The sequence below is a fragment of the Corythoichthys intestinalis genome, chromosome 15, assembly GCF_030265065.1.
Source record: "Corythoichthys intestinalis isolate RoL2023-P3 chromosome 15, ASM3026506v1, whole genome shotgun sequence".
NCBI classification, from domain to species: Eukaryota; Metazoa; Chordata; class Actinopteri; order Syngnathiformes; family Syngnathidae; genus Corythoichthys; species Corythoichthys intestinalis.
In genome coordinates, this window is record NC_080409.1 from 54,237,280 (window position 1) to 54,257,501 (window position 20,222).

General features: G+C 40.6%; 2 protein-coding genes across 2 annotated transcripts; both read left to right on the forward strand.

Moving 5' to 3' along the window:
- The first annotated feature begins 1,139 nt into the window (after positions 1-1,139).
- On the forward strand, positions 1,140-10,964 carry LOC130930735 (actin, alpha cardiac muscle). Its single transcript, XM_057858802.1, has 9 exons — positions 1,140-1,225; positions 6,416-6,566; positions 6,636-6,764; positions 6,906-7,016; positions 8,872-8,956; positions 9,986-10,147; positions 10,212-10,403; positions 10,480-10,661; positions 10,733-10,964. Exons 2-9 carry the CDS (start codon positions 6,438-6,440, stop codon positions 10,874-10,876), a joined length of 1,134 nt encoding a protein of 377 aa, XP_057714785.1. The 5' UTR covers positions 1,140-1,225; positions 6,416-6,437; the 3' UTR covers positions 10,877-10,964.
- A 2,585-nt stretch (positions 10,965-13,549) lies between these two features.
- On the forward strand, positions 13,550-19,436 carry olfm4.2 (olfactomedin 4, tandem duplicate 2). The gene is made up of 5 exons (XM_057860195.1): positions 13,550-13,699; positions 13,767-13,937; positions 14,008-14,220; positions 16,648-16,789; positions 18,640-19,436. Exons 1-5 carry the CDS (start codon positions 13,643-13,645, stop codon positions 19,428-19,430), a joined length of 1,374 nt encoding a protein of 457 aa, XP_057716178.1. The 5' UTR covers positions 13,550-13,642; the 3' UTR covers positions 19,431-19,436.
- The last annotated feature ends 786 nt before the right edge of the window (positions 19,437-20,222 follow it).

The window sequence follows — 20,222 nt, forward strand, 5'->3', positions numbered from 1 at the left end:
CCCAGTAAAAGTTTCTGGACTCCGTTTGAGAACCTTGAATCAGGAGTACACAAGAGTTGACAGAATCACGCCATTAAAATGTAACAACCATTTTTGTTTTCTAAATCTATCCTGATGCATCATATATACAGTACAGTATATGAGAACATCATGCCACAGTGACCTGTACATGTTTGGAAAGGTATGGTGGTATCACAACTAAACAATGCCGCCACATACCTTCCACTATTACATAACATTTTAACATCTATGTTTACATTTTTCAAATGACTGAAACGCACATAGTGTTTGAAGTCTGCTGTAGGACCACACTATTGGAAAAATTAGATGAATTATTCCCTGTGGAATGTTTGTTACTCCCCGAGGCAAGAAGTTGACCTCATAAGGTTCACTATACATCAAAGAAAATAATCACTTATGTGGGCGGCACATATATGGAGCTGGTCTCTGCAACCTCGGTGGCCTGCTCATCAATGACTGCGGCCGAGCATAACCTTAGAAGGAGACGGCTGGGCCAATCGGAGCGGAGCACTGAAACGCTGATAGCCACTCACGCAGCTGGGCTTTACCATCAGCTGTTGCGCACATGGCTGAGGCTCAAGCGCACATACCAGTCGCATGGTTCGCACACATATGCAATGTTTTCATCTCCTTAACAAGACACCGGCGATAGACGCTGCCTTGACTGGGTCATCAGAGTAAGACTTAAAGTTGGCCATGAGTGGTGAACAAACCTCTTTGAGAGGATCAAAATACTATCATATTCATTTCATGTAATTTTCATAGACAAAAATATATCTATAGAACTCAAAGCATTTCAACACTAACTGATATTTCAAATACCAAATATGGTCAAAACCAGTGCAGATGAATAATGTCTAGAATCCACACCTTGGAGAGAGTGTGATATGTAGTGTAGTTGTATATACACTTAAAGTTTGTAGGGAGACCAACCAACCAATATTATTCCAGTTACATCGCATGAGTAATAATTTCACTGACGGTCTATCCGCATCATTTCGCCGTGAAATAGTCATCCCCCTATTTGCCAAACACTCTCTTCAGTCGGGCTTGTAGATTTTAATTCTTGCGGCACTTATTTGGACTTTTGGGAATTCATAGACACGCCTCCTAGCCTCCGTTTGAACCGGGGTCTTATTTAAGGAGCTCATCTCAGCCCTCGGTCCTGGTCCCAGTGGAAGCATCCGTCTACCAACGCACCTTGGTGAGTATGCTTTTTGCACGCAGAAATGTTCTTCCATTTATTGGTTGAACATTGCATGATTGTAATTTAAGATTGTTTCTATCACAAAATTGAATATTGAGTTCCGTTATTGGAGACTTGTTGCAGTGGCTTATTCAACTAGAGAAATTTGGGGTTACAGTTTATTTGACAGTGTTATAAGACTGTCATAATTTTGACAGGACACTGTCATGAGCATAAATGAATGCTTATGACTGATGTCATTAAGTGTCATCTGGAAAATTTTGTCACTAACACCATTTATTTCAGTCCGCATCTTTAACATCCATTCAAAAGTGACATCATGTCACTTAATGACATCTGTCGTTAGTATTCATTAATTCTCATGACAGTGATATGACAGTAATTGTGATGGTCTTATGACGCCACTGTCAAAAAAAGTGTTACCGAAATTTCCTATTGATACTAGGGGTGTGATCGAAAAGGTGACGTATCGTGATACTTTGTAGCCGAAAAGGTTATCGATATGCTCCCGCCCAAAAAAATCGATATACTGTCTTAAAACTGTTAAAATTACAACAACAACAAAAAAATTTTAATAAAAAAAATTGGAAGCTTGCTACCAAAATCTTCCATTAAAAAAGTCTCTTATGTTAGCTCACTGGCTAACATTGAAGATGGTAGACATCCAATTCATTTTGACTGGATTGGACATCTAGCGCCGTCAATGGCCCGGTAACCAAAGTAGAGCTGCAGCTATCGATTATTTAAGTAATCTATCAATGAGTGAGTTCGACTAATCGAGTCATCAGATTAGGAACATTTAATGAGTTGCAGAATCAATTCTAGGAGATAAGGAAAAGAAAGAAAGGCTTGCTAATATGGCAAAACAGCATTAAATTCCTAATCATAAAATTCCCCAGTGTTTTTTCAAACAATGTAGAATCGCAATTTCATATCACAAGAGCAACAAATGCATTTAACAATAAATCAAATACCTGATTTAAAAAAAAAGAGAGAATCAAAGTACAATAAAAGAACAATTGGCTAACTTGCATAGCTAAAGTCCGCTAGCTTAAATGTTATGCTAGTTTTTTCTCCATAACGATACTCTTAGCAAATCGTCCAAACACATATTTCCACAAAAAAACTGCTAAATATACCTTTTAACTAAATTACGAATGCATAAACAATCATATTAATTCAAACAAACAAAAAAACTTACAACCTCATGTCGGTCTTAACAGGGAGCTGCTGGTTTTAGCCATGTTAGATGAGTTATGTGACTATTGCCCCTAGAGGGCAGTGTATCCAACCAAATTAATAAAACTAAATGCATACATTTTCAAAATGAAGCTTTTTTCAAATCTTATTACTTAACTGTTGCAGCACTAACCCAGAGCATCCACAGCCATTGTGGGCATTTCCAGGTCACTTTCTGTTCATTTGAGGACATACTTGAAACATTTCCTTTTCAGTAACCCAATATCTAAATGTAAATTCCCCAAAATCATAAAGAACTGACCGATAATCAACAGGAAACGACGTGAAATACCCCAGAATGACCCCGTTGGCTAGCATTGGCTACCACTGACGGCCATAGACGTCCAATCCGAATGAAGTGGGAGGGTTCATTCGCTGCCACCCTACCATTTCAAACGGCTTGGACGTCTACTAGTGATAAACTCATTCCAATTCACAGCAGGAGGATGAAAATAGCTTGGAAACATGAATGTCAACACTTTTCTAACCCACTTAAAACTGGCTATTGTTTTTAAACTTCTGGTGATGATTTGACGTGCCAAACGTTGTAGTTACGCTTTAGTAGCAAGTAAAATAGTGACAAGATCCGCGTAGTCCTTTTAAATAGTGGTGTGCTTGCTGCAATACCCCCATAAACAAGGTTAATTGGTAGCTGAGGAATGGAGTGATGTTGTAAAATAAAAAGTGTTAAAAGCGTGGCAACAGCTGGATCCCAGCAAGACATGGATGCAACTGTCACTTGTGTTAGGCTGCTCAGTACTCTGCCTAAAATAGTCCACAGGTCTCTCTCTCTCTGTTATGACCCTTTTTGGTGCTGTCTCAGCAGCTCTAGGAACAATCATGGAGATATGATATCAGTCGTGTGGCCCGCGGGCCAGAAATTGCCCACCCTGGTTTATAACAAGAGCCAGATAAAATTACTAGAGGGTACAAGGGCTAATTAGCACCCTAAATATAAACTCCAGCATAAGTCTTTTACTGTATTTTTCCGACTATGAGTCGCACCATCCAAAATGATGCGCAATGAAGAGGGGAAAAAAACATTTTTAGCCCCCCCAGGTCCTGTATACTCATTTGAGGACATTTCTGCCTCTGAGACCTATTAAATGTCATTTTTCTATACCTTTGACCACTTGGGCACATGCAGGTACGTTGTCAGCACCCTCTTGTGGTGTCTACACTACCTTACACCTATTTTAATGAGTGAAGAAATGAGAGCGACAGTGAGAACCAAAAGTGGTATTTACCCTGTGACAAAATGGATTTTGCCATGTGGGATTTTTTTCTTTGCCATGTGGCAGTTTTTTGCCATGTGGCGAAATGGATTTTGACATGTGGCATTTTTTTTTATATGTAGGAAAATGAATTTTGGTTTGTGGCATTTTTTGGGGGGTATGTGGCATTTTTTGGGGGGGCAGTTTTGGAGGCCATGCAGGTCCATGCCATTGACAGCTATGCACGTCCAAATTTCCCATTCATTTTAAAAGGCAGAAAAACGTGTGGCTGTGATTTTTGGCCATCCACTTACCATTACAGCGCACTGACATTTAACTGACACCCAAGTCAGGTTATCCCACTGACGGCTATGCAAAAAAAAAAAAAAAAAAGCCACATGGCAAGATCAATTTTGTCACATGGCAAAAAAGTGCCACATGGCAAAACTTAATTTTGCCACATGTCAATAAAATGCCACATAACAAAATCAATTTTGCCACATGGCAAAAAAATGCCACATGGCAAACCTCAATTTTGCCACATGGCAAAAAAATGATACATGGCAAAAAAAAATGCCACACGGCAAAATTAATTTTGCCACATATAAAAAAAAAAATGCTTCATGGTAAAACTCAATTTTGCCACATGGCAAAAAAATGACACATAGCAAAATCAATTTTGCTACATGGCAAAAAAAAAAAAATGTCACATGGCAAAATCCATTTTGCCACATGGCAAAACTCAATTTTGCCACATGGCAAAAAAAAAATGCCACATGGAAAAAAAATGCCACATGGCAAAATCCATTTTGCCACATGGCAAATACCACTTTTGGTTCTTGGCCCGGCTGGGAAATGACGTCAAAATCTGTTTCGTGTTTCTCCAGTAGCTCAGCGAAGAAAACTCGAACAGATAACTTTTACATCCAACTTTTCTGAAGGAAAGTAGCATATTTATGTTAAATCACTCTAGCTTGATGTGGCATAAAAACTGACAGCACAGTATTTAGTTAAAGCTGCAAAGTAAAACATTAGTAAATCCCGTGTCCTCATTTTGGGATTATTTAACAATTATGATTGAGTGAAATAGCTGCTCATTCTGGGATTATTTAATGTTATTCATAGTTCTAATTAGTCTTTCAAGAGTCAAATTTGCTTATTTGTGAGATCAAATAAACTAGGAAAGATTTATAAAATTATTACATGTAAAAAAAACATTTTTAAAAAAAGAACACATATTTCACCACTAGCTAATGTAGACGCACAGATGTTTCCATTTCCAGGGCATGTCCATTCCGACAGTAGTCTATGTCCCACTAAAGCCAAATCAGGTGGGAATAAGAACTTTTGTGCTGGCTTTTGATTTTTAGGAGAACCACTTATTTTTTGGAGCTAAAATCCTGTGTGTTGACCATTTAGATCAGACATGTCCAAAGTCCGGCCCGGGGGCCAAATGCGGCCCGGGGGCCAATTTCATCCGGCCCCCAGCCTCTGTCACAAAACAAATAACGTCTGGCCCGCACACAGACTTAATAAATTGGTCATCAGTACTGCTATCAGCATATGAAGGAGCTTACACACTAAATGCTGCTCCTCATTTACCCATTAAAAGGCAGCAGCACTCTAAGCAACATTTCCCCATGTGAGCCTTTACTCCCAATTTTCTAAAATGGCGACAATCACCCCCAAAAAAAAAAAAATTGACTGCGATGGCCGACGATTCAAGGATAGATGGAAATTGGACTATTTCTTCACTAAAATACGCAACACCTGCGTTTGCCTCATTTGCAAAGAGACAGTCGCTGTTTTTAAAGAGTTCAATATGTGGCACTATTACCAAACAAGACCTGCTGACATGTACGACAAGATTGAGGGGAAGATACTTAGCGATAAATTGAAGCAACTTGAAGCTAGTTTAATTTTACAGCAGCAGTATTTCCGCAAGAGCCCGAGAGTTGAAAGAATGCCACAAAGGCTTGTTGCGAGATTGTTGAACTTATTAATTAAAAAAAAATAATGAAGACATTGTGACATACAGAATGCTTTGCTAAAATATGCTTAAATATATTGTTCTACGTAAAGGACGTCAGCCAAGGTCGGCCCCCCACATTTTTACCACACCAAATCTGGCCCCCTTTGCAAAACGTTTGGACACCCCTGATTTAGATCATTCTGCAAGCAATATATATATATACTGTGTATATATATATACGTATATCTTACGATAAACCCACTGTCCTCATATGCGGACATCTTTTATTACAGAAACGGCTTCATGTACAAAAAGGAGATTTGAATAATCTCAAAAAGCAAAGAGAAATGAAAAAATGCTCGGGTCTCAGGAGGTAAATTGCATTTTGGTCATTTTATTTAATCCGAGACCAAGCACCAAATTGATACATTGCAGTACTAATAAAATGAAGAACACAGTGCTAAACAGGAATCTGTTAACATTTAACAGTATTTCAGATAACCATAAAAAACACTCAAATTCACTCCAAATCAATAAGAAATCCATTCAAGTCTTCATCCTAAGTACCACTTTTGAACAACTTGAAGTAGAGGACACGCCTCGAGTATCAGTATATAAATCGCAGGCCCAGCCAAACTAAGGGGAAAAAAACTATGACTTATAGTCCGGAAAATATGGTATTTCACAGTTAGGATGTTGCCAGAAGGCTGCAATCAAGTCATTTTTTCCCAAGCGTTCATTAAGATTGTTTCCTTACGTCAGACCACTCCAACGAAGCCTAATCATGTGCGACGACGACGAGACCACCGCCCTCGTGTGCGACAACGGCTCTGGCTTGGTCAAGGCCGGATTCGCCGGAGATGACGCTCCCCGTGCTGTCTTCCCTTCCATCGTTGGAAGGCCCCGCCACCAGGTATGCCCACGTTAGTTATTGTTATGGATGAAAAAGAACATTTAACCACGTATTCATTCATTTCCACAGGGTGTGATGGTGGGTATGGGTCAGAAAGATAGCTACGTAGGTGATGAAGCCCAGAGCAAGAGAGGTATCTTGACTCTCAAGTACCCCATCGAGCATGGCATCATCACCAACTGGGATGATATGGAGAAGGTGAGCTCCATTCACAGCATTGGTGGCAGCTGGAAAATTCACAATTGGCATTGTTATTTTTAACTTAGGATGCTGCTGCTGCTGCTGCTGCTGTTGTTGTTGTTTTAGTCCTAACAGCAGCTGTCATCTTTTGTCTATCAGATCTGGCACCACACCTTCTACAATGAGCTGCGTGTGGCCCCCGAGGAGCACCCTACCCTGCTCACGGAGGCCCCTCTCAACCCTAAAGCCAACAGGGAAAAGATGACACAGGTGTTTTATTGCCTCCTGCACATTTTATAAAAACTATTTAGAATCATTTGTATTCGATAGAATATATAGTCAAATCCAAATACACCACAAAGTGTTACCCTAAAACTCTCTTACATTACCTTTGATAACAACCCAGGATAAACTTGGCTCCTCCACCAAGATTTTTGGGGCATTTTATGGGTGAAACATGGTAATATAATAAGGGTCGCGATGCAGAAATCGCAGACATCAAGGTGTGGTCGAGATTTTCATATATTTACCCTCTGAAACGCCCCCCCCCCCCCCCCCCCCAATTTTTCTTTGTTTGGATCAATTATTTATCATCTAACATATAAGAGGAAATGCGACAGTCACAAAAAAATACAATTAAGCGATAGTTATGAGGTAGATATCTGTAATTTGTTTACAGACACCACTTTTTTCATTGTGACGTCATTTGTTTCAAAGTTTAAAATATGCAAATGAAATTTTTTTTTTTCTTTTAAAAGAAATATTAGTCATCAATGAAATACTCTAAGCTAAAAATGACAGACATTTTGAATAATAAATAAAATTAATGACCTTCGTTTTATGGCTGGGTTGAAACAAAAGCGGTTGCGCGACGTCTGTAAACGGGGGTTTTCAGGGTAAAACGGACAAATTAAAAATAGTTCAGGGACTTAATGCGCCATGAACCTGCTATGGCAGCATACAGTATAGACATATTGTTCTATCAGACACAACAGTTGTTTTGGCTTAAAATACAGCAGTTTATTTTACAGAGGGCTGCGAGAGCAGAAACTGCTTTTCAGCCTTGTCTGTGTTTTCCGCCATATATATAGTTCAAAACTTTTTTTAAAAAAGATTTAAAAAATATATATATATATATTTGAAAGTAAATTTTTTTGATTAAGGTGAAAAATGACAAACTTTTAGATGTATGGTTTTAATAAGAACATATTTACTTTAAGTAGAATAATCTGCCGCACTAATCTGTTAACTAGTCTTTAACACTCAAAATAAAATGGAGACCTTATAAATTTGCAGTGTGGCATATTAGAGCATTTAGAAAGAGCACAAATAGTTTTTTTTTTTTTTTTTTTTTTTTAATAGAACAGGGTTAGGGTTATAGTTGGCACAGGGTCCATATGGAAAATATATATAGCTTGTGCTTTCATACGATTATTATGATGATTTTTTTTTACTTGTGATTAATTACATTTTTTCGTGTTTAACTCACACTTGTTTTTGTTTAAAAAAATCCTTGGTTTTTCTGTGACATTATTTTATCAACTTTTATAGACTCATATATACACACTGTGTGTACACAGATATATATATAGAGAGAGAGAGAGAGAGAGAGAGAGTATATTAGTGCTTTCAACAGATTAAAATTTTCAATTGCTATTATTACATTTTTTCGTAGTTAAACTTTTTGTAAAAAAAAAACAATCCTTGATAACTTTATAAAATGTTGTATACTTATATATATTTATACAGTATATGTATATTTATGTGTATTTCTGCTTTCAAGCACTTAAAATTCTTAATTGCATTTAATTAATTTTTTTCGTCGATAACTCGTGTTTTTGTTAAAAAAAATTATTTGATTTTTTTTCTGTAACATTATATCAAATTTTATATACTCGTGTATGTGTACATATATATAAGAGCGTAACGCGTGACGAGTGAATCACAGATTTAACGACATCATTAAAACTTTTCTAGTGTGTTTTGGTAGTTTACTTAAGCACACATTCAAGTAAACTTGATTGTTTTTGTTATTTTTTTTTTCTTTGTCTTAACAGTATCATTTTGGGGATTCTGCTTTTCATGCTAGAATGCACTTTAACATTCTGCTGGCTTTATTTCACAGATCATGTTTGAGACTTTCAACGTCCCCGCCATGTACGTGGCCATCCAGGCCGTTTTGTCCTTGTACGCTTCCGGCCGTACCACGGGTTAGTACATTTCAATATTTACAGTACATTATGTTTCTGTTGGGCGCAGGGGCGCGACAATATCTGGGCCCCATAGAGGTTTGCGGGCCTTAGGTGGACATGGTTGGGTGAGGGGAAGGTCAATCAGAAAGGTAAAATCAGTACTTAATTTGTAAATCATAAGGTGCCGGAACGCAAAGTACATATGACATCGCAGGGATGACGAGACGGGCACAGGCCCTGGTACATACGCAGAAAATGGTGCTGAAAACAACACGCAAATGCCCACTTGCCATGCTGTGGGATTTACAAGCCTCAATTCCTGGCTGCTTGCTCCCCAGATGCCGCAAATTTCCAGTTTCTTTATTTTTTATTTTTGTTTTGTTAATATGTCAAGGGCGTGATTTGTTGGTCCAGGTCCAGCTTTTCAGTGCATCAACAAATCGCCGACTCTTTCAAACTATGTTAACTATTTATAAACCACGTGCAATTCTTGGGATTTTTTTCTGTAAATGAATTTATGCATAATATTATTTTATTTTACACATTTTTAAAAAACGTTTTTATATTGTAGCAAGTTTTAACAGAATTCACCTGCAGAACTAATGTTGGCAAGTTGTTTAGTTCCCTGGGGGAAGGTTTTGAAAAGCCGCAAGTAAAACAGTCTTCTCCTGCGATTATTATTTTCTCTACACGAGAGGTGCCAGATCTGCCTAACCAAGTCCCGGAACACAGGGAGGCCAAAATCAAAAGGTGCCGGATCTTGTTCCGGCAGGATCCGGCACAAATTAACCCCTGTCTAAAATGATGCATGGATCTGGACTATAATATTTACAGTAAGTGTTAAAATATCTCTGCCAGCCCCCCCACCCCCAATTGGCCGCCTGTTTGGAGGGGCCCACAAAAAGTTTGACACACACACATCGGGCAATCATCTTAAAAGTGTGAAGGGGCCCGCGAACAACTGTCCACTAGCACAGTTCTACATTAAGAGGGCAGATTTTTATTTGGCAGTTCATCAAAATCCTGGTTCTATTCTGCTTTTCACAGGTATCGTGCTGGACTCCGGTGACGGTGTGACCCACAACGTCCCCATCTACGAGGGCTACGCTCTGCCGCACGCTATTATGCGTTTGGATCTGGCTGGTCGTGACCTCACCGACTACCTGATGAAGATCCTGACCGAGCGCGGCTACTCTTTCGTCACCACCGGTAAGCCAGCTCGTCGCCATTCACGATTTCAACTTATTTCTAACTTGAACACGGTGCGCCGTAGCCGAGCGTGAGATCGTGCGTGACATCAAGGAGAAATTGTGCTACGTGGCACTGGACTTTGAGAACGAGATGGCCACCGCCGCCTCTTCCTCCTCCCTGGAGAAGAGCTACGAGTTGCCCGACGGACAAGTCATCACCATCGGTAACGAGCGTTTCCGTTGCCCCGAGACCCTCTTCCAGCCCTCTTTCATTGGTGAGTTCGCGTCTTTTTAAAAACGTTCTATTTTCCGTGCTTATTTAGTAACTCACCTGCTGTGCTCGTCACCTAGGTATGGAGTCCGCCGGCATCCATGAGACGGCCTACAACAGCATCATGAAATGCGACATCGACATCCGTAAGGACCTTTACGCCAACAACGTGCTGTCCGGTGGTACCACCATGTACCCCGGTATTGCTGACCGTATGCAGAAGGAGATTACAGCTCTGGCCCCAAGCACCATGAAGATCAAGGTAGAAAAATGACAACTGTTTGTTATTCCTCAATTCCAAATCACCAAACACCCCGATTTTCCGAATTGTAGATCATCGCCCCGCCTGAGAGGAAGTACTCCGTCTGGATCGGCGGCTCCATCCTGGCTTCCTTGTCCACCTTCCAGCAGATGTGGATCAGCAAGCAGGAATACGACGAGGCGGGCCCCTCCATTGTCCACAGGAAATGTTTTTAAATACGCAACCGACCTCGTTGTTCTCGGTGTCCGTCTTTGTCGCCTGTACATATATGTTCTGTTGTAATAAAAGGAAGCCCTTGTGAGAGAGTTGCGTCGCTTGTCTTGATTTCACGACTTCGCAACTATGGGTGGGAACCTCACGATACGGTACGCGATACAAGGCTCACGATTACGATGATCTCACGATATGGCGATACAACAATTATCGGTACATGGATCAGGAAGTCGTTCTACAAAACAACTAAGAAACAGAAAAATAAGCCATTTCTAATCCTTCTGCTATGAATGAATCACTTGTACAACCCCTAGCAAAAAGTATGGAATCACCCGTCTCGGACTAGCACTCACTCAGACATTTTATCATGTAGAACAAACTCGGACAAAAAGCTTGAAAAATTAACGAATTAGTTCAAAAGTGCAACTCTTTAGCATTTGGAAACACTAAAATAAATGAATTAAAAAGTTGTGGTGGTCAGTGAATGTTATTATTATAGAGCAAGTGCAAGGAAATATATATGGAATCACTCCATTCTGAGGAAAAAAATATGGAATCATGAGAAACAAACAAAGAAATATCAAAACACATCTCTGGTAGCACCACCTCTGGCTTTTACGACAGCTTGCAGTCTCTGAGGCATGGGCTTGATGAGTATTCTGCATCAATTTGGTGCCAACTCTCTTTGATTGCTGTTGCCAGATCATCCTTGCAGGTCGGAGCCTTGCTGTGGACCATTTTTTGGGATTTCCACCACAGGATTTCAATAGGCTTGAGATCTGGGCTATTTGCAGGCCATGACATTGACTGGATGAGTCTTTCTCCAAGGAATGCTTTAACAGTTTCAGCTCTGTGGCATGATGCATTGTCATCTTGGAAAATGACAAACATATTTTCAATTGAAGGGATAAGAAAGCTGTCTAAAATTTCAATGTAAACTTGTGCATTTATTAAAGATTTAACCCCAGCCATCTCCCCAGTGCCTTTGCCTGACACGCAGCCCCATATCATCAAGGACTGAGGGAATTTCGATGCCTTCTTCAGGAAGTCATCTTTGTAAATCTCACTGGAACGGCACCAAACAAAAGTTCCAGCATCATCACTCTTGTCTGGCATTGGCTGCCACTGAGGGCCATAGACGTCCAATCCGTTTGAAGTGCGAGGGATGGCAGCGGATGAATGAATGTTCAGCCCTCCCACTTCAAACGGATTGGACGTCTATGGCCCTCAGTGGCAGCCAATGCCAGACAATGAGTTCATTTTCGGGCATTTCACATCATTTCTTGTCAGTGGCGCAGGAAGTGGGGTGCCGCAGCACCCCCTGGTGTTGGGGAGGAAGGAGATAGTACCTTTTCTCGAAGGGACTGTCTAACTGTTTGCATTATTGTAACACACTTAATATAATCAAACAGGGAATAGTATCGTTTCTCGTATATACTGTTTGAATTACTCTTACACACCCAATATAAAAGAAATAACACTTATACCATAGTTTAAGGAAAACAAGCAGAATATAGGGCATAAGAGATACATGACGCCTTCTTATTACGGAAGTCCAACGTGTGTGTCATGCAACTGACTGAGCAAGATTGACGCTGACAAGCCCATGTCTGCACCACCAATTCTCGCAATCAGTTTTCTCGGACAGTCCAGACCAAATGGCGGGGACGCCCTGTCCCAACACAAGGAACACCGATATCCAACTGATAACACGACCGCTAAGACTCAAAGAGCCCCTGAGGTGGCAACATCCACAACTGTCGTTGCCCTGACAATAGTTACTCTCGAATCCTACTGTCCAATCCACAAACAGACAATAATCCTAAACAACGCCCAAGCACACCCTTTTTCTGCCCACGACCCACCCTGCGAGAGCCTTCAAAAGACTGAATGTTTAACTAATCGTTGTCATTTTTCTCGGGAACCTTTTGGTGACTTGTTATATGATGACCTTGGAACAAGTCTGTGTCCTTGCCTGCGTCTGTTTGTTTCACCTTGCCGTTTGAGCGCTGTCGACCTAAATGAATTGTCAGCTTGTGCTTGGAAGCCTTTTTCCAGCTTTCAGAATGGAGTCCGTACAAGCGGTTAAGACTAAGGTGAACGCGCGGATTTTGGCCTTTTGGCCGGGTTGTGGGGTCTTCCTGGCCCGGGTCGTTCGAGCTGCGTTAGCGCCGGTTCGGCTGGCGTGATTCCGGCAGTCTGGCTATCAGGTCAGATTCCCTCACACTGTCGTTAGATTACCCAATACTGAAAAAATAACACCGTTAGAAACGCTATTGTTCGCTAACGCCGTTATTAACAACACTGTCCACCAAAGTATCCCATTAGAAAGAAACACCTATATTTGTACTCGTATGTGTTGCATAAGCCTAAAATAAAAAGTACTGCCAAGAATTCACATTTGATACATTTGTATTTCAAGTGCAACTTCCTAAGAAGAATACTCCAAGGAACAGAGTACACTGTGAGTTTAATCATTGAAAGTGCAAAGCGACAGCAATAAAACCGTATTTCTGGCAGTCACGCATGCACTCAATAAAGCAAACAAATCATAAACGTTGGTTGAGATGTCACTTCTCCGTGTGCTGATGTTCTCATCCGCCATGAGATCATAAAACGTGGATTCCGTGAGAATCAACATCTGCACTTGTATTTCAAGGATCTCAATAAATTTGGGAAGCGCGAACGTGTGTGCGATGAGCTGATAAGACATTTTGTTTAAAAGGGCTCCCAGCAAACTATCAAGAAGACACTTGAAGTGAAGGAAGATGCCGTCAACTCTGATCCTGTTACTACCGCTCATCAGCCCCGCTTTGGCCTGGATTGTAAGAGACGCTGACTAGCGTGAGTTCAAGCATTCTTTGCAAACTTTGTGTTCTTTGCCTTTCTCAGCCAGTGGAGGACTGGGGAGGTTCGGGTAACGTGACATCCTCGGTGGGAAGTTTAGGTGAGTGTATTTGTCACGTGTACCTGCCGGACACCAGCTTCCCTGCCGATCGCGTGCAGCACATGCAACAAATAAGCAAGGATCTGATCCAGGAAGTGCAGATTCAAATGACAAAGGTATGTTGATGGGAACGGTCCAAATAGATTCAGTATAATCCCACTGGTCTTTTGTCTTTCATTCATGCAGATAAAATCCTACGAAGAAAAGTTGGTGGTCCATTTGGAAGAACTGAAGAAGCTACAGGATAGAGTTGACATCCTGGGCACAAGCGCTAATGACTACATCAAACTGGACTTTGAGCTGCTCAGGATTGAGCTCAGAGAGTTTGAATCTCTGGTGTCTCAGCTCAAGGACAACTTCAATTCGTCCTCGCCCATGTTTGACACGCTCTACACCGAGGTAAAGCATTTTTGTATCCTACTGGATATACAACCACTGCTCCTACTTCTTTTTTTGGGATCAGAATACAGATCATAACATTTGTTAACATTTTTAAATATTTTTTTGAGGTGATAACAAATCTTACAGTGGAATGAAAAAGTATCTGAACCTTTTAGAATTTCGCACATTTCTGCACAAAATCACCATCAAATGTGAACTGATCTTTGTCAAAATCACACAGATGAAAAAAAAAAGTGTCTGCTTTAACTAAAACCACCCAAACGTTTATTGGTTTTCATATTTTGATGAGGATAGTATGCAAACAATGACAGAAGGGGGAAAAATAAGAAAGTGAACCATCACATTTAATATTTTGTGGATCCCTTTGGCAGTAATAACTTCAAGCAGACGATTGCTGTAGCTGCAGATCAGTCTGGCACATCGATCAGGACTAATTTTGGCCCATTCCTCTCTACAAAACTGCTGTAGTTCAGTCAGATTCCTGGGATGTCTGGCATGAATCGCTGGACTTTGACCTTGCCACTCCAGAACGTGTATTTTGTTCTTCCGAAACCATTCAGAAGTTGATTTTCTTCTGTGTTTTGGATCATTGTCTTCTTGCAGCATCCATCCTCTTTTTAGCTTCAACTGTCTGACCGACGGTCTCAGGTTTTCCTGAAAAACCATTAAAACGTCTTTTAATGATTGCAAGTTGTCCAGGCCCTGAGGCAGCAAAACAGCCCCAAATCATGATGCTCCCTCCACCATGCTTCACGGTGGGGATGAGGTGAGCTGTTCCATTTTTCCTCCACTAATGGCATTGTGTGTTACTCCCAAACAATTCAACTTTGTTTTCACCAGTCCACAAAATATTTTGCCAAAACCTTTGTGGTGTGTCCAAGTGCTTTTTTGCAAAGATTAAACAAGCAAAAACTTTTTTTTTAGACAGCAGTGGCTTCCTCTGTGGGGTCCTCCCATGAACACCATTCTTGGCCATAGTTTTACATATAGTTGAGATACTGGACTGTGCCAGTGATTTCTGTAAGTCTTTAACAGACACTCTCGGGTTCTTTTTTTTACCTCTCTGAGTATTCTGCGCTAAACTCTTGGCGTCATCTTTGGTGGATGGCCACTCGTCGGGAGAGAAGCAACAGTGCCAAACTCTTCATTTGTAGACAACTTCTCTGACTGTCAATTGATGAACATCCAGACATTTAAAGATGGTTTTGTATCCTTTCCCAGCTTTATACAAATCAACAATCCTTGATCGCAGGTCTTCAGACAGCTCTTTTGACCGAGCCATGATGCACATCAGACAATGCTTCTCAATAAGAATTCTTACCGGGTGTGTGTTTTATAGTGGGCAGGGCAGTTTCAATTGCTCTTGAAGTCTCCTTAGGCAGCGGGTTCACTTACTTGTTTCCCCCTTCTGTCATTGTTTACATACTATCTTCATTAAAATATGAAGACCTACAAATGTTTGGGTGGTTTTAGTTAAAGCAAACACTGTTTTTTCATCTGTTTGATTTTGACAAAGATCAGATCACATTTGATGGTGACTTTATGCAGAAATTCCAAAAGGTTCAGATACTTTTTCATACCACTGTAGGTAACAGTTTATAAAACAGGGGCGTCTTAAGACGGTCATAATTCTGACTTGACACTGCCATGAGCATTAATGAATGCAGATGAAGCGTCATCCGGCAAATGCTCTCACTTTTTAATGGAGGTAAAAGATGCGGACAGGACGTAAATGGAGTTAGTGATAAATTTGACACTTAATGACATCTGTCATAAGCATTCATTAACGTTCATGACAGTGTCATGTCAAAACGATGACGGTCTTATGACAGGGTTTATAACGCCACTGTCAAATAAAGTGTTACCCAATCTGTATGATGACATTTCTTTTCATTTTGTTTTGGTTTTTGCGTTCTCTGTGCAACCTTGTTTCTGCCCACATCCCAAAAACATGCATGCCAAGTTAACACAACATTTTCAACTGTCTGTAGCTGTGACTGAGTGTGAATAGTGTCTCATTAAGTCCTGAGATGAACTAGCACCCAGTTATGAGAGTACCTACCTCCTGCTTTTAGTAATCTGTAACGTCAAAGTGAAAACAGATTTCTTCACTAATACCAGTGAAGTAAAAATATATCAATGAAAACAATTGTTTGCATAATTGTTTGCCCCTTTTAAGTCAGTATTTCATTGCCAAACTGCTCAAGCTCTGTCAGGTTGCACAGGTATCAGACGTCAACAGCGCTTTCAAGTCCAAACACAAGATTTTTTTTTTTTTTTTTACGTATGCCTTAAAAAAGGGAGCCAGAGCACCACAGTTGGGTGGAAAAGCATTCATCATGGATGGCGTACCAAAAAGCTATACATTCGGTTTTGCTGTTGCTAAGGTGCAAAATATTCATTTTCCACTGATTTTCCCTCTAGATCCGCAACATGACTCTAATAGTCAACCAACTGGAGTCGTACGACAAGAGCAACTTGCAAGTGATCCGCATCGAGTTTTACAAACTGCAGAAGAAGCTGGAGGAGTGCCAGAAGGAACAAGAGTTCTCCAAGCCAGATATTGGTCGGTGAATTTGTCATGTTACCGTAATTTTCTGACTATTAGCTGCTACTTTTTTCCCTCGTTTTGAATCCTGCAGTTTACAGTCCAGTGTGGCTTATTTGTCGATTTATTCTGGTTAATAGGTAACACTTTATTTGACAGCGGCATAATAAGACTGCCATAAGACCTTCATAACTATGACCTGACACTATTATGGGCATTAATGAATGCTTATGACGGTTGTCATTTAGTGTCATCTGGCAAATTATGTCACTAACTCCATTTATGTCGAGCTTGGATTTTTTTACATCCATTCAAAACGTAGCTAATTTGCCAGATGACACAAAAAAAACATCTGTCATAAGCATTCAATAATGCTCATGTCATAGTTATGACGGTCTTATGACAGTCTTATGGCGCCGCTGTCAAATAAAGTGTGACCAAATACCTTAACTCAATTAACGCAATTAATGAAACAACTAGAAAAGTAACTGAAGAAAAATCATAAGCACAGAGCTTGCATTTTGATTGTAATTTAAGTCTATAGTGCTGCAATGCATGCTAGGAGGCACGTTGGATGACAACAGTGACAGCGTTTTTGTAGAGATCCACTGAGGTAACAGTTAGGTAGCATTTTTTTTTTTTTTTAATAGAAATGAGATATTAGTCTTTTCAACGTTGGATTACACGATAAAAAGTGCAAATAGTTCCAAAACTGAGAAAGCATCTCTTAAAATAGTGCCCTACGCAATCTGACCTTTCGGTCAGACAGCCAGAATCACGCCAGCCGAACCGCCGGACCCACGCCGGCACAGGTCCAATGACCCGGGCCGGCGAGGCCCCGACAACCCGGCCAAAAGGCCAAACTCCTCGCGTTCACCTTACTCTTAACCCCTTGTACTGACTCCATTTTGAAAGCTGGAAAAAGGCTTTGAAACAATTTCAACCATCACAAGTCAACAAAAGGTTCCCGGGAAAAAATGACAACGATTCGTTAAAAATTCTGTCTTTTGAATGCTCTCTTGGGGCGAGCTGTGGGCAGGAAGAAGGGTATGTTTAGGATAATCTTTTATTGCAGTTTGGGCTGTTTAGTTCGTGTGTCACAGTTGCTGGGTCACCGTTAGTGGGGCACCAGAAGGGGGAGATTTTGCTGGCCTCAGCGTCAAAGGGCTCTTGGAGTCTTATCAGTTGCGTTATCAGTTGGATATCAGGCGTTCTTGTGTTGCGACAGGACGTCCAGCCATTTGTTCTGGACTGTCCGGGAGAACTGATTGCGAGAGTTGGTGGTGCAGACGTGGGCTTGTCAGCCTCAATCTTGCTCAGTCAGTTGCATGACGCACACGTTGGGCTTCTGTGATAAGGAGGCATCAGGTATCTCTTATGCCCTATATTCTGCTTGTTTTCCTTAAACTATGGTATAAGTGCTATTTATTTTATATTGCGTGTGTTAGAGTAATGCACACAATAAATACGAGAAACAATACTATTCCCTGATTGTTTATATTGTGTTAGAGTAATGCAAACAGTTAGATGGTGCCTACGAGAAAAGGTACTATCTCCTTCATGCCAAAAATAAATACTCAGTGTTTCAATGACTTCAACCTAGGGATACAGCAAATCAATGTTTCCGGATTTGGAAATATCAAATAAATACACTTCAAAAAGTGTTGGTAATATTGCATTTGATAGTTCCTACATTTGCCATAACTTACCTAGTAGTGAGTTTGTCTTGTTTCTCGTGATGTCGGTTGTTGGTTTGGCACATTACCTCTAACGCCCCCTGGAGTGGAGGAGGACTAAGTACGACATGAATTAAAAAATTTTTTTTTTACCGTTACACTCTTACTAGTCAAATCTTGTTTCTTTTGCAGGCAACTGCAATCACACGGGAATCTTAAGAATCAGCAAACCTGTGGTTGTTCAACTGAACTCGCATCTGCAGACGGGTTATGTTTACGGCGGGTGGGGGAAAGACTCCAAACCTATCAAAGGTTCCGAGTCCATGTACTTCTACAGCGGATCCAGCGGAACCTTAACAGATCAGTTCTATTTTTACCGAGACTACAAAAACCTGCTCCTCATGTCAGCGTCCAATTCCGTGGGATTCGGAACCGTTAACAGAGGCCTCGGTAACAATTACATCGTTCACGGAAACGGCATTTATTATCAGAAATACTCGCCTTTTGGTATGGGCAAATATAACCTTACCAGTAAGCAGTATGATTCAAGAGTAATCCCAGCTGCCAGCCAAGCATTCTCATACAGTTACTCAACCAACCAGTACTTGGACTTTGCGGCGGATGAAAAAGGATTGTGGGTAATGTACACCACTGATGAAAGCAAAGGTAAGATAGTCCTGGCAAAGATAGATGAGAAAGGCTTTGGCATCGAGAAGGTATGGAATACGGCCGCTTACAAACAGCTGACCGGCAACGCCTTCATGGCCTGCGGAGTCATGTACGCTACCCGATCGGTGGATCTCAATACGGAGGAGATCTACTACGCTTTTGACACCAAAAGCGGCGAGAAGGAGCTTAGCGTTCGCTTTCCCAAATTCCGGGAATACTACACCAGCCTGGATTACAACCCCACCGATCAACTCCTCTACATGTACAACAACGGCTACTACGTGTCCTACTATGTGAAGTTTAACAAGGCCTGACTACCATTTTTGGGATTGACTGCATTGTGATTGATTCAGTTGATCTTTATTGATCCTCAGCCTTCGTCTCAATAAAAATCTAATTGAAGCATTCAAACAACTTGTGGGAATTCATCCATCAGATTCTATGAATGAATCCAAGTGTCGCTTGTGCTCAATTAATTTATTTCCAAGAACCAATTTTCTTATTTTCATAGCATTTCAGCAGCCCAAGTGCAGTCATTTGTTGTTGTTGTTCTATAACGTTTCAGTTCGTGTCGCCACGTATACATAATCAGCCCATGTCCTTTGAAATCTGGCTCATTAAAATGAAAAATATCACAATAAATGAACTAAAAAATACAACAATTTACATGAAATAACAAATATGCATAATGAAGATAAATTACATGGAAATATATTAACTCGTAGCGTTAGCTTAGCATCCGAGCATTTAGCATAGATTTCATAATGACATTGACGGGTCACGTCTTTGGCGCCGCCTTACCACAACAAAGAGCTTTTTACGTTGAAATCCTTGTGAATAAATGCTTAAATCCCTGAATTCTTTATAGATATGGACGTAAAACAATCTCGGTTCTTAGTTAAAAGCAAAAAAACCCGGACATTTAGCATTTATTTTACATAAATATGTCGAATGTGCTGCTAGTTTTTCATCCACTGTAGCGCCGCCTTATCACCAGAAAGAGCTTTTAACGTTGAAAATTCTTAGTTAAAAGCAAAAAGACCCGGAAATGTAGCATTTATTTTACGTAAATATGCTGAATGCTCTGCTTCATTAAGTCACTGTGG

Excerpts from the sequence above, each read along its gene's own strand:
- olfm4.2 (XM_057860195.1), top strand. The coding sequence starts at position 13,643 with ATGCCGTCAACTCTGATCCTGTTACTACCGCTCATCAGCCCCGCTTTG. Across the intron at positions 13,938-14,007 it reads TGCAGATTCAAATGACAAAG|ATAAAATCCTACGAAGAAAA; the intron begins GTATGTTGATGG and ends TCATTCATGCAG. Across the intron at positions 14,221-16,647 it reads TTGACACGCTCTACACCGAG|ATCCGCAACATGACTCTAAT; the intron begins GTAAAGCATTTT and ends TTTTCCCTCTAG.
- LOC130930735 (XM_057858802.1), top strand. The coding sequence starts at position 6,438 with ATGTGCGACGACGACGAGACCACCGCCCTCGTGTGCGACAACGGCTCT. Across the intron at positions 7,017-8,871 it reads ACAGGGAAAAGATGACACAG|ATCATGTTTGAGACTTTCAA; the intron begins GTGTTTTATTGC and ends TTTATTTCACAG. Across the intron at positions 10,148-10,211 it reads CTACTCTTTCGTCACCACCG|CCGAGCGTGAGATCGTGCGT; the intron begins GTAAGCCAGCTC and ends GGTGCGCCGTAG.